Below are 12,254 nucleotides of genomic sequence, written 5' to 3'. Positions count from 1 at the left end.
AGATAGCATTCCAACTCCCTTCCATTATTAGTTGCTTGAGATTTCTTTTTCAACAAATGAACCCAATACATTTTGGTGTAGTCATTAATAAAAGTCATGATATATCTATTACCAAATGCAAATGGAACAAGCATGGGGTCACACAAATCAGAGTATATCAACTCTAGCTTTCTACATGCTCTAAGTAGAATCATGAACTGTTTGCTTGCTGTGTTTTCCAAGGATACACGCTTCACATTGTTTCAAGTTCCTTGGAATGGTGGGAAAACCAAAAACACCATTTCTCTTCAACACACAAAGACTATCATAATTGATGTGCTCAAATTTAGCATGCCACAAGAGATTAGAAGATAACGTACCTTCATCATGGTGTGCAAGGCATGCAGAATTACGTGCCTGCGCAGATGTCCCTTTCAGCTTCAACAGTTTCTCATCCTCCCATCCTGTCATGAAAACCATGTTGTTGGAAGACCTCCTTACTTCTACTTTTCCATTGAACAAGTGAATGGGATGGCCTTGCTGTGTAATGTGCACAAGAGACAACAAGTTCCTCTGCGATTCAGAAAGATAGAGAACATTATGCAAAATAAAATCTGGGAATCCAGGCAATTTGAGCCCGATGGTGCGAATTCCTATAGGTTTAGGACTGGAACTATCTTCAAAATTTAATGCATCTTCAACATTGTCATTCAATCCTTCAAAGAAATATCTTTGGAATGTCATGTGACAACTTGACACGTAACCAAGCATCTCTCCAAGAAGTAAATGAAGTTTTGAACAAATCTTCATTTATGCTTGTCTTGCAATGAGCAATAACAGCTTGAGCAGGTTTAGGAATTTTACATTTTCCTTTGCTTTGTTTCTGCTTGTGTGAGATCTCCCACAGGATCCTACAAGTTTTAACTTCATTTCCATTCTTCCCACAGCAGACACAATGAAGATCTATTTCTGGCTTTGCAATGCTTCATTTCAGGGACATTTGTGCTTTTAGCAGTTATCTTCCGTTGGTGACCATGCAACCAACTCAGATTCATTCAACAAAAGACATTTATGTCAGTAAACCTCTGTGCATCTAGTAAATCCCAAACTCAACCAGCACTAAGTATAGAGTAGCAAATAAAATATAAGAAGGCCACCCAACTTCATTTATATTGGAAAAACACTTTGTCTAACAATTCTCATTCATATTATCGGACAGTGTAGGAAGATAAGAATTCAAAGACATGGCTTTCATAGTCACCATTATCTGCGAGAAGATCTTTTATTTTGAAGGTGTACTATCTGCAGGGATATAGACATTGCACTTCCAATGATAAATATGAAAGGACCAAGGCTTACGGATACAAAATACATAACAATTCCATCAATATAGTTATGAAGCCATACCACTATCAATTATGAGGATTGAGCCATACATGAATACATTTTGGACATATCTCTTGGTTTCATCTTCCAAGACCTCCGATGACTCTTGACATTCATCTCTTCATATTCCTAATTTAATATTTACAACGCTACTTACAAAATACCATAATCTCAAGGATTAGGTATCCAACAAAAGAAAGCCTGAGAATCCAGACAATTTGAGCCTGATGGTGCTAATTCCTATAGGTTTGTGTCTGGATCAATCTACGTAGTTTACTGCACCATCTACATTGCCATTTAATTGTTTAATGGGTTCTCTCTGAAAAGTCATGTGACAAGTTGTACTGTGATGATGGCTGGAGTGTCGACTCATAACATTGGATTTTTCCTAAACTTCAACATAGCTTACTTCCAAAATAATTAAGCAACAAGTTGTACCAATGTCAAGCAACCAAGCATCTCTCCAAGGAGCAAGTGGAGTTTTGAATAAATCTTCATTTATGTGGTATTGCAATGAACAATAACAGACTGAGTGGATTTAGGAGCTTTACCATTTTCTTCTTGCTTGTCTCTGGTTCTCTACCATGGGATACTACATGTCTTTGTTTCATGTCCATTCTTGCCACAACGGACACAGTGAAGATGAAATTCCTCACAGGATGTGAGAGCAATGTTCACTTTAGAAGCTACTTCAGCTATAGGAGCCCCAGAATTAGCTAGAGAAAGGATATGCTCTGTCATTGACTCACTTGGAGACAAAGGATGTGGAATTGGACAACCTGCTAGAGGAATTGAGCTTCTTTTGCTGCTATAGCTGATTTTGTTTGCTACCTGGATTGGATTATTTCTGTGATTGTAGCTTATTTCATTTATCAGTCCAGTTGGGCTATTTGTGGGGCGATTTCTCATTTCATTTCCTTGTAGATCATAAACACAATTGGGGATTGGACGGCTCGCTGGGGGATTTCTAGGTCCATAACTTGAATCATATTTTGGCAAAATTGTCCTATTCCTAGTCATTTTAATTTCCCACCATATTGGGTTATATGTGTGAATCTGACCCATTTTGTTTTCCGAGCGAGCAACAAGATTGTGAGGGCTTGGATATCACTTTTCTCCAAAACTACCTTATCTGTAAATTTATCTGCTAATTGATTGCTTTCTCTGAGCACAAGGAAGATTCTCGCTTTAGGAATAGAGGATAATGATTGTCGAATCCTGAAGAACATCGATGCTATCCTGTAGCCTATTGGGTTAGTGCCCAAAATCAAATGATGAATGCCATTCTTTGAGTTTAATTTAGTCTTTGATCATGCCTAGCAATGATATGCAGTAAATCTTGAATTAATGATGCCCAATTATAGTTCTTTCATCTTGCTTATTGAAGATAAAAATGTAGCATATATGCAGAAAAATCACCACCTTTGCAATGTGCATCTCCGTCAAACTCTTACTTGCAATCAGAACCATTCAACCTTTTGTACAGTTTGGAATATCCAGTCCTACCAATCCCAAAATAGGCATGTAGGCAATTTCAAAAACAAAATTCTTTGAAAGCCTTCTATACTAACTCAGGCCTGATCCTCATCCAATAACATTAATAATCGAATAAGGTCTTCCAGTGAAACAAAGGATGCCTGGTTGTGCTACGAACTTGTCACTTTGTAATCCCGATTTAAACAGGAACGCAACAAATTATAGAGATAACCATAAACACAGAGATGTAGCAGAAATAATATTTCATTTCATTAATGTAAAACACTGAAATATGCTTACAAACAGAGATGGAAATAAACCAGCTAGGGCGATGGTAGCTTATCTCTGAGAAGAGATGTGGCGGCTACATGCCTTTGAACTGTGTTCAATGAGGCTCGAAGGCCTATTTATTGTTGAGAAACAATGGAAAACCCTAAACATCCAAAAACCTAACCCTAGAAGATGAAACACCAAACTGTGGGCCCTGTTTGGCTAAATTGGTACATCAACTTCCCGGGGTCACAACTTTGGCATATGATCTCCGTTTGACGCGCACAATATCTTGTTAGAAAGATCAATCCGAGAACTACAACTTTGGGAAGAGCAACATCGGTCCATGGACCCATGTTGCTCCCAGTTTTCCCAAAAACGTTGTTTAGGGCCTCAAAACGGCTCTGGAAGTTCAGGACCCGAAAAACTGCTAAAAATAGTAAGTTGCGCTACAATTAAGGAAACTAGAAAAGCTGAGAGAAACACTTGTGGGGGTCCAAGTGGATTTGGCAGGTGGCCACCAATATCCACCTGGATCATTCCTCCCCCTTTAGGAAGCAATGGTCCCCATTGCATTGAGTTCCTCCATGAGATGAGGAAACTTTTGCTGAACTTGGTCCCTGGTGAGCCACTTGCCCTGGTGAAGGAGTTGGCCTGCTTTGACAACTCGATACAGTTGGATATTCTGTTGGCGAGTATGCTTGAATTGTGTGTCCATGATCCGATCAGTTGCAGCTTGTTCAATGCAATCTGGATTTAATTCTATGGGTGTGAGCTGTTCTGCAATGTCGGATGTGTCTAGTAATGGTGGAAAGTATGGCCGAAGGCGGTCCACATTGAACACTGGGTGCAGGCCAAGGAATGGGGGAATGCTGAGCTCAAATGCATTGTCTCCCACAGCCTTGGTAATGGTGTAAGGACCATATCGGAGTGGTCTCAGTTTCCGATAGGCTCCAGTAAGGCGTTCCTTTTGCAAATGCAACCAAACTTTGTCGCCCACCTAAAACTTGTGTGGCACCCGATGTTGATCATGTCACTGCTTGTACTTGGCATTTGATTTCTCCAGAATGTCATGGACCTGCTGGCGAATATGTTGGATGTGCTCAATGAAGCTGGTTGCCTTATCTGTTTCGGACTGGACATGAGTCGAATCTGTATGAGTAGCTGCAAATGGCATGGCCACATCAATGGGACATAGTGGCTAGAATCCCAAGCCCACCTAAAAAGGGTTGTGGCCAGTCGAGCTGTGAAGAGCTCGGTTGTAGCTGCGCTGAACATAGGGGAGGCTCTCATCCCATGTGCGTGGATGCTTTGAGTTGTACATGCGCACAATGTGTACAATCATCCTGTTGACAACCTCTGTCTGACCATCAGTTTGAGGATGGAATGCTGTGGACTTAGTGAGTTTGGTGTCCAACATCGACCAAAGACTGGACCAAAATGTACTAAGGAACTGACTGTCCCGATTTGAGATGATAGACTGTGGAATCCCAAAGTGCACCCACACTCGTTCAAAGAAGAGTTTAGCAGTGGCTTCTGTTGTGATATTCTTCTTGCAGGCCGCCATAATGGCCATCTTCGAGAACCTGTTGACGACCACAAAAACACATTTGTTTCCATGCTTAGTGGAAGGAAGGCCTGACATGTAATCTATGGAGATGGATTCCCAAGGTTGACTAGGGGTAGGCAACGGGGTATAGAGGCCTTGCTTCTTGATGGTCGGTTTGGCAATGGCGCAGGCAGTGCATGATCTGATGTACTTCCCGACATCCTGTCGAAGATTCGGCCAATAGAAATACTTTTGCAGTACTGCCACCGTTTTCTTGACCCCGAAATGCCTAGCAGCCCGACTGTAGTGTGCTTCCCAAATCATCTTGGCACGCTCGCTTGAAGGAACACAAAGGTGACCCAGGTGGCATACCAGGGCATCCTGGAGGTGAAAATCTGAAACATGCCAACCATCCAAGAGTGCCTGGTATCTGTGGCTGAATTCTGAGTCGCTTTTGTAGAGAAGTGGCCAATCAGAAGTCTCGTGCCCACAAGAGTTGAGCACGGTGGTTAACGCCATGATCGGTGGTCGACTGAGGCAATCTGCAACATTATTGGTGCTGCCCTTCTTATACTTGATATTCAGCAGGAACTGTTCAAGGGGAGCAATGTCACACAATACCTCATCGTGAAGGGCTTGATGTTGTATGGAAGGCGACACTGCTGGCTCACGCGAAGATCTCGTCCTTGGTGAAGCCACCAGATAGTGTACGGTTGTGGATGTGCTGTGGTTGGTAAGTCCAACCGCTTCAGGATCTCTGCCGAAATGAGGTTCTTTTGGCTTCCGCTGTCGACAATGAACTATAGAGAGGAGCCCTTTACCCACATCTGGGAGTGGAAGAGACGCTCCTCCTCCTCTGGATCTTCGGGTTCCTCCTTCTGTATCTTCGTGGTGGCAATGGTGGCGTTGGGATCTGCATCGATAATCTGCTTCCCTTTGTCATTCCCCTTGTCGGGTTCTGACTCAGAGTCGGAACATGCATCTGATTCTGAAACCTTTAGCTCGGCCACCAGTGATTGCTTGGCCCGACACTCACTTGTGTTGTGAGTGGAGCTCTTATGGAACTCACACCACTTTCCTGTGTCCTTTTTCAGCTTCACGGCGTTGTTCTTTGCTTGCAGCTTTGGCGGGTTGTCTTGGGCCGTCCCGCCTTGGCTTTGTCCTTTGTTCTGTGGTTTGGGGGCACCTTTCCCTTGCTTCGAATTCGCAGATCCAAAGTCTCGCTTCTTTTGTTTAAACTTTTGCTCGACCTTGACGGCATATCGATATGCCGTGCCGAGCGAGGGGATGTTCAGGAATTCTATTTCTTCCTGGATGTACTTGTGCATGCAGCCGCGGTATTTGAGTACCAAATGCTGCTCCGAATCTTTGATACCCAACTTTGTGCGAAGGGTATGGAAAATATTGGTAAACTCTGGCACGTCTTGGTCCCTTCCTTGCCGCAATGTGGTCCACTTTATGTATTGATCCTCATAGCTTCCGACAGGGTAGTATTGTTCCTTGATGGCATCCCGGAATGAATCCCAAATGGGTGCAGTTGAAAATAGTGAGCTTGTACTTTCATCCTTCAGCTCGCAGTAGGTTTCCTGCCAGTCCTTGACGTGGGGGGCTGCTTTGAGAAGAGTGAAAATAATCTTTTCCCGACTTAAAAAATCATGAACAAAAAAATAACCCTCTAGCAGATTTAACCATTTATCTGTGACATGTGCGTCTATTTGACCCTCGAAGATGGGGATTTCCAAATTAACTTGTACCTTAAAGGGCGTGGCGGTTCCAAAGGAGCTGCTGGAAGCCGATGCGTCGCCTTTGGGTAGCTGCTGAAGGATCTGGGAAAAAATGTTCGTCATCGCGTTCCTTTGTCGCTCGAGGGCTTCTTCGAGCAAGATTTTGATAGGATCTCCTGCTCCCTCGTCTTTCTTTTCATCCGCCATGGGAGGTCGTCGGGATTTGCGGGGTTAGTCTTGCAAAGGTTTGACCAGTATAATCCCTAACTCCTTATATCCCGACCTCGTTGGGCACATGCCAGAGAAGAAAAGCAGACCGCTCTGACACCACTAATCCGGGTTTAAACAGGAACGCAACAAATTATAGAGATAACCATAAACACAGAGATGTAGCGGAAATGTACTTCATTTCATTAATGTAAAATACTGAAATATTCTTACAAACAGAGATGGAAATAAACCAGCTAGGGCGATGGTAGCTTATCTCTGAGAAGAGATGTGGTGGTTACATGCCTCTGAACTGTGTTACAATGAGGCTCGAAGGCCTATTTATTGTTGAAAAGCAATGGAAAACCCTAAACATCCAAAAATCTAACCTTAGAAGATGAAACGCCAAACTGTGGGCCCCGTTTGGGTAAATTGGTACATCAACTTCTCGGGGTCGTAACTTTGGCATATGATCCCTGTTTGACGCGCACAATATCTTGTTAGAAAGATCAATCAGAGAACTACAACTTTGGGAAGAACAACATCGGTCCATGGACACATGTTGCTCCCAATTTTCCCAAAAAACGTCGTTTAGGGCCTCAAAACGGCTCTGGAAGTTCAGGACCCGAAAAACTGCTAAAAATAGTAAGTTGTGCTACAATTAAGGAAACTGAAAAATCTGAGAGAAACAATGGTGGGGGTCCAAGTGGATTTGGCAGGTGGCCACCAATATCCACCCGGATCACTTTGCCCATTATGGGCATTAGCCATTAAGCTCTAAGATTTATAAGAGGACACATGTGTTGACTGAGGTATTCAATGTTGCCAGTGATGACCATTAGGATGAATAATGTGTGGATGTTGAAATTTCTCCTTGTTATGCTTCTAAAGTCTATGAACTGAGATTGAATGGCTTCATCTCTAAAAGCTTGAACTATGGTGGTTAGTTATGTTGCTGTTGACTTTAATCTGCTTTTGTCCAGTATCTCATGTTAGATACAGTGCTGCTATTACACAGTAATGTAAATAAGAGCAAATATTCAATGCTCTAGGTGAAGAAGTCATACTACAAATTCATTCTTGTGGTGTACTACATCATGAACTAAATAGCATCTCTAAGTTACATGGGTCTTGGTGTGGAAAGTAAGATTGTTTGAATCCATATATGTCATAGAATTTTAGTTGGCCTTTTTAAAAATGACGAGGACATGCTGCTTCCCAAAAAATAAATTATTTGACGCTGTATTTTGTCTATTACTGATTATGGAAGCTCATACTTTTGCAAAGATTATACCAGTGTTCCACGGGGACGCGTCCCCCAGGGTCGGGTGCGCGCACCCCTCGCACCCCACGCACCCGGGACGGGGAGTCTCTTGGGGGTGCGTTTCCCCACGCACCCTTTTTGGGGAGTCTTGGGGAGACGCAAGGGGGTGCGTTTCCCCAGTGTGGGAGTCTAGACTCCCCAAGACTCCCCAAAAAGGGTGCTTCTGGGCGTCCCCCTTCAGTGTGGGAGTCTAGACTCCCCAAAAAGGGTGCGCCTGGGCGTCCCCCTTTAAATTTGTCTAATAAGACTTAAAAATTCAAAATTCAAAATAAAAAATTCAAAAATCAAAACCATTAAATTTTTTTTTTTTAACTAAATAACTAAAACTTAAAAGTCTAAAAAAAAAATTAAAATTAAAACTAAATAACTAAAACTTAAAAGCCTAAATCTTAAAGTTAAAAGCTCATTTCATTTCAACCCAAAGTCATTTCCATTTCACTCTTAACTATTTTTGAGTTTGAACTTTGAAACTTTGAGTTATATAGATTTAGTGTTCAAACTTTGAAAATATACTAGTATGTTTTGCTTTCAATTTAGATTCTAGAATGATGAATGATGAATTTAGTTTTTAAATCAATGTAGATTGTAGAATGATGAACCATTGAATGATGAATGATATCGATCAATGTATTTGAATATTTTATTATTGATTTTTATTTTTGTTTTCTGAATCTCATGGTATGTATGAATAATAATTAATTCAATAATGAGACTTGTCACTTGAGTATGTCATATGAATGATGTATGTATCAAAATGAATGATGAGGATCGATCAATGATTCAAATTTCAATTGTCTATTTAATATTTTTATGCTTTCATTATTGAATAGTGAACAATGAATATGAACTTGAATTTTATATATATATATATATATATATATATATACACCTCGACGACTCCCCGCACCCCCGAAATTTCCCTAAAATTTGAGGGTACTCCCACACGTCCCCCCTGTGCGTCTCCCCGCACCCGCGTCTCCCCGCACCGGAGTCTTGGTGGAACATTGGATTATACAGCTTATATTCTCAACTGTTTTTATATCTTCCTTTTCTGGAAAGGACATTTTTGATATTGCCTTTGTTGAAGCCCTTCCAATTGCATATTATTGTTTGTAAGAAGATTTATGGATTTACTTTGTATTTTCTTCATTTAATCCTTGCAAGCTTGTTCCCATTCGGAGATGAGTGATGGAAAAGTTTTATCAGTTTAGTAAATTTTCTCATGAGAATTTGTTTGTCTGACCCAGGCTTTCTCCTAAATGTTTATGCAGTGCCCAAATACTCGTACAGTATGTTCTGGATGTAAATCCAGGTTAAGCAACTGGTGTCCGTCCTGCAGATGCAACCTTGGAAATTTTAGGTGCTTAGCTCCTGAAACGGAGACATCATCTCAAGAACTTACTTGCATGTATCAAAGCTATGGTTGTGAGGATATGTATCCTTACTACAGTGAATTAAGACATGAAGCTCAGTGCAATTTTAGGCCATACAACTGCCCCTATGCTGGCTCCGAATGCAAGCTAGTTGGAGATATTCCCTTTTTGGTGGCTCATTTAAGAGATGATCACAAAGTTTATTTGCATAATAGTTGCACCTTTGATCATCGATATGTAAAGTCAAATCCACTCGAGGTTGAGAATGCTATTTGGATGCCAACTGTGAGTTCTTTCATATAGTTTGAGCATAATGTCTTTTCGTTGTTTTTATTCTTTGTATTATACACTCAGAATTGTACTCATTGTTCATCATACTGTTTCATTTGCAGGTAATCAATTGTTTTGGGCAATTCTTTTGTCTACATTTTGAAGCGTTTCTATTAGACATGGCCCCTGTATATATAGCTTTTCTGATTTTCATGGGAGATGATAATGAAGCTAAAAACTTTAGCTATTGCCTCGAGACTGGAGGCAATGGTCGGAAACTGATTTGGCATGGGGTTCCTCGAAGCATCAGAGATTGTCACAGGAAAGTTCATGACAGTAGTGACGGACTAATTATACAAAGAGATGTGGCACTCTTTTTCTCAGGTGGTGACATAAATGAATTGAATCTTAGATTGACAGGACACATATTGAAGGAACAATAATATATGGACTTTTCAAAGATCTATGGACTAGGAAAAGTAAGTCATATCTCCTGTTATTTATCTTCTCCTTTGCTGCTGATTAATATTGTAAAGGTTCAGATCCTTTCAGTAGCAAGCTGTCATTGCCAGAACAACGAGAGAGAAAAATCATATCTAGAAAGTGTATAGGTTGACCACGGCGCAGGTGTATGCCATTTTCTCATGTAAAGACATTCTCCTAATTGCTAAAGAATGTACTTGAATTGAATTGAATGCCCTTTATTTATGGATTGTCTGATCGTAATCATGGAGAGAATATTTGTTGTTGTTTACCACTGCCAACAATACCACGAGCGGGAGAGGATTTGGGTGGTAGTGGTTGTGTAGGAATTAAGAATCCGGACTCAAAGGTTTTGATAATAAGGTTTGAAGCAAGTTCGTTTTAGTGGAAGGAAATTAATGCAGGTTATCTTCCATTTGGTCACAAACCCTCTCAGTCATAATGTTTTACTCAATACCCCTTATCTGTATTTTCTTGAAGTCAAACTCCTGAAACTTTTATGCGCGGTGAGAGTTTTTGCATTGCACTTTCTGGTTAAAATCAGAGTAGATTGTCGTCATTGATACTAAATTTTCATAGCAGTCTTGTTGCATGTCTGGGAGGGAGTGAAATGAATATTGACGAAATATATATGCAAAACGAATTGAGTTTAAGTTAATTATATGAAATTGAGGTGCCTGCCACAGGTTGTAGTCAGGCTTCCGAGGTAAAAGCTTGTTAGCCGGGGAAGGTGCATTTGCTTATTGCATCAAGTGTGTTTGTAAAAACGGCTTATCCATGACCAAGTGCGGTCAGGGCACTAATGGACTAAAAATGTATGCATTGAAACATTAATGTGTGAATTTTTTTATTCCAGAGTCGAAAAGCATTGCAATGTTCAAGTTTTTTTTTCAAACCCACATGTTAGGAAACAAACATGAAAATTTCGGGATGTTCAAAAGAGTATACTTGACAAGTCAAGTTCATTTTAACACCAAATCAGTATGATGGAACAGAAAAACTACTCGCTTTCCTGGGAAGGAATTGCCGGCTTTCCTTCAACATGCATGGCTCCTTAAGAAGGAATTGCCAGCTTTCCTTCAACATGCATGGCTCCTTAAGAATGTAATAATTACTCACTATAAATAGAATGTATTCCTCAGAAATATGCTGGAACTCAATGAGCAAGTTATAAAATCAAGTGTCAATGGGTTTTATCTGAGGTGGATGAGAGGAACCACTATTATTCTTTCCATCTGGTTCAATTCTTGCAAAATGAAATGAAGAGTATGTTGGTTTAATCACTTAACTTTTATGTGATTTTTTAAAAGTTGTATCATATTCATAAAATTACATAATTTTTATAATTTTTATATAGTAATGTCGGGTTAACCACTTAACTTCTACATTATTTATTGTTTTTTTAATTCTATGCTTTACAAACATGATTTATATGATATAAATTTATATCATTAAGTTAATTCACTCTTCTTTCAAAACCTTAAAAATTATTTTCTTAATGTTTAAATCTTCATCTCTCTTAAGCAATTGCTATTTTTCTCTTAAAACTCAAACCTAAATCAAGATTGAGTGTGTCCTCTTATTTTGACACTCCTCAAGTTAAGGGACTCTTTGTTATATGATGCGGTTCTTTTTACAAAACACAAACCACTTTGAATAATTTTTATTGGTTAACTTCCATCAATTGAGATATTTGTATAACTAACCACAATACTTCCCAGTTTTATAACCACAATACTTGCCAGTTTTATAGGAGAACTACCTAGTTACATTGTATATTTTTATTTTATTAATAGTTTTGATAAAACACAATGTTCAATTTTTTTGGGAGAAGTAAAGAAAACCAAAATGGGAGAAGAGGTAGATCACTAAATTAAGGGATTTTTATTATCCACAATTGCATATTATTGTTTTAGGGTTTATATGTGTGAGTAGATTAGGTTAATTTAGAACAAAATCTGCAAATTAGCAAAGGAAAAGAAACTAACTAGGGTCAACTCTCCCCTTTCCTTTAGTGTCATCTATCTAACGTTCTCAGTGCAATAAAAGTATACAAACAATATGCATTAAGGTTGATTAACATATTTACCCTGACGTGTGAGAAAGTTGGAAAGGGGCCTAGGATTTATTACTTTTGTAGGTGGGTGAAAACCTTTAGCAAGGTTTTGAGTTAAACGATTGTATTCTAAACTAGCTCCGCAACAAGTTACAAG

The 12,254-nt window shown here is 39.8% G+C and overlaps 1 protein-coding gene across 2 annotated transcripts in view; it reads left to right on the top strand.

Moving 5' to 3' along the window:
- LOC149215107 (E3 ubiquitin-protein ligase DIS1-like) overlaps positions 1–10,425 on the top strand; it is a 64,966-nt gene extending 54,541 nt beyond the window's left edge. For both annotated transcript variants that reach the window (XM_089392520.1, XM_089392521.1), the window contains exons 2-3: positions 9,187–9,573; positions 9,681–10,425. In XM_089392520.1, coding sequence (XP_089248646.1) covers positions 9,187–9,573; positions 9,681–10,001 — 708 coding nt within the window. In that variant the 3' untranslated portion in view covers positions 10,002–10,425. The remainder of the gene's footprint in view (positions 1–9,186; positions 9,574–9,680) is intronic.
- The last annotated feature ends 1,829 nt before the right edge of the window (positions 10,426–12,254 follow it).

Source organism: Pinus tabuliformis, chromosome 1_1 (assembly GCF_031772625.1).
Source record: "Pinus tabuliformis cultivar Carrire ecotype Pingquan chromosome 1_1, CPIR1, whole genome shotgun sequence".
In the NCBI taxonomy this organism is placed as follows: Eukaryota; Viridiplantae; Streptophyta; class Pinopsida; order Pinales; family Pinaceae; genus Pinus; species Pinus tabuliformis.
Note: the sequence above shows the minus strand (reverse complement) of the source record. Positions and strands in the feature narration are given on the sequence as shown.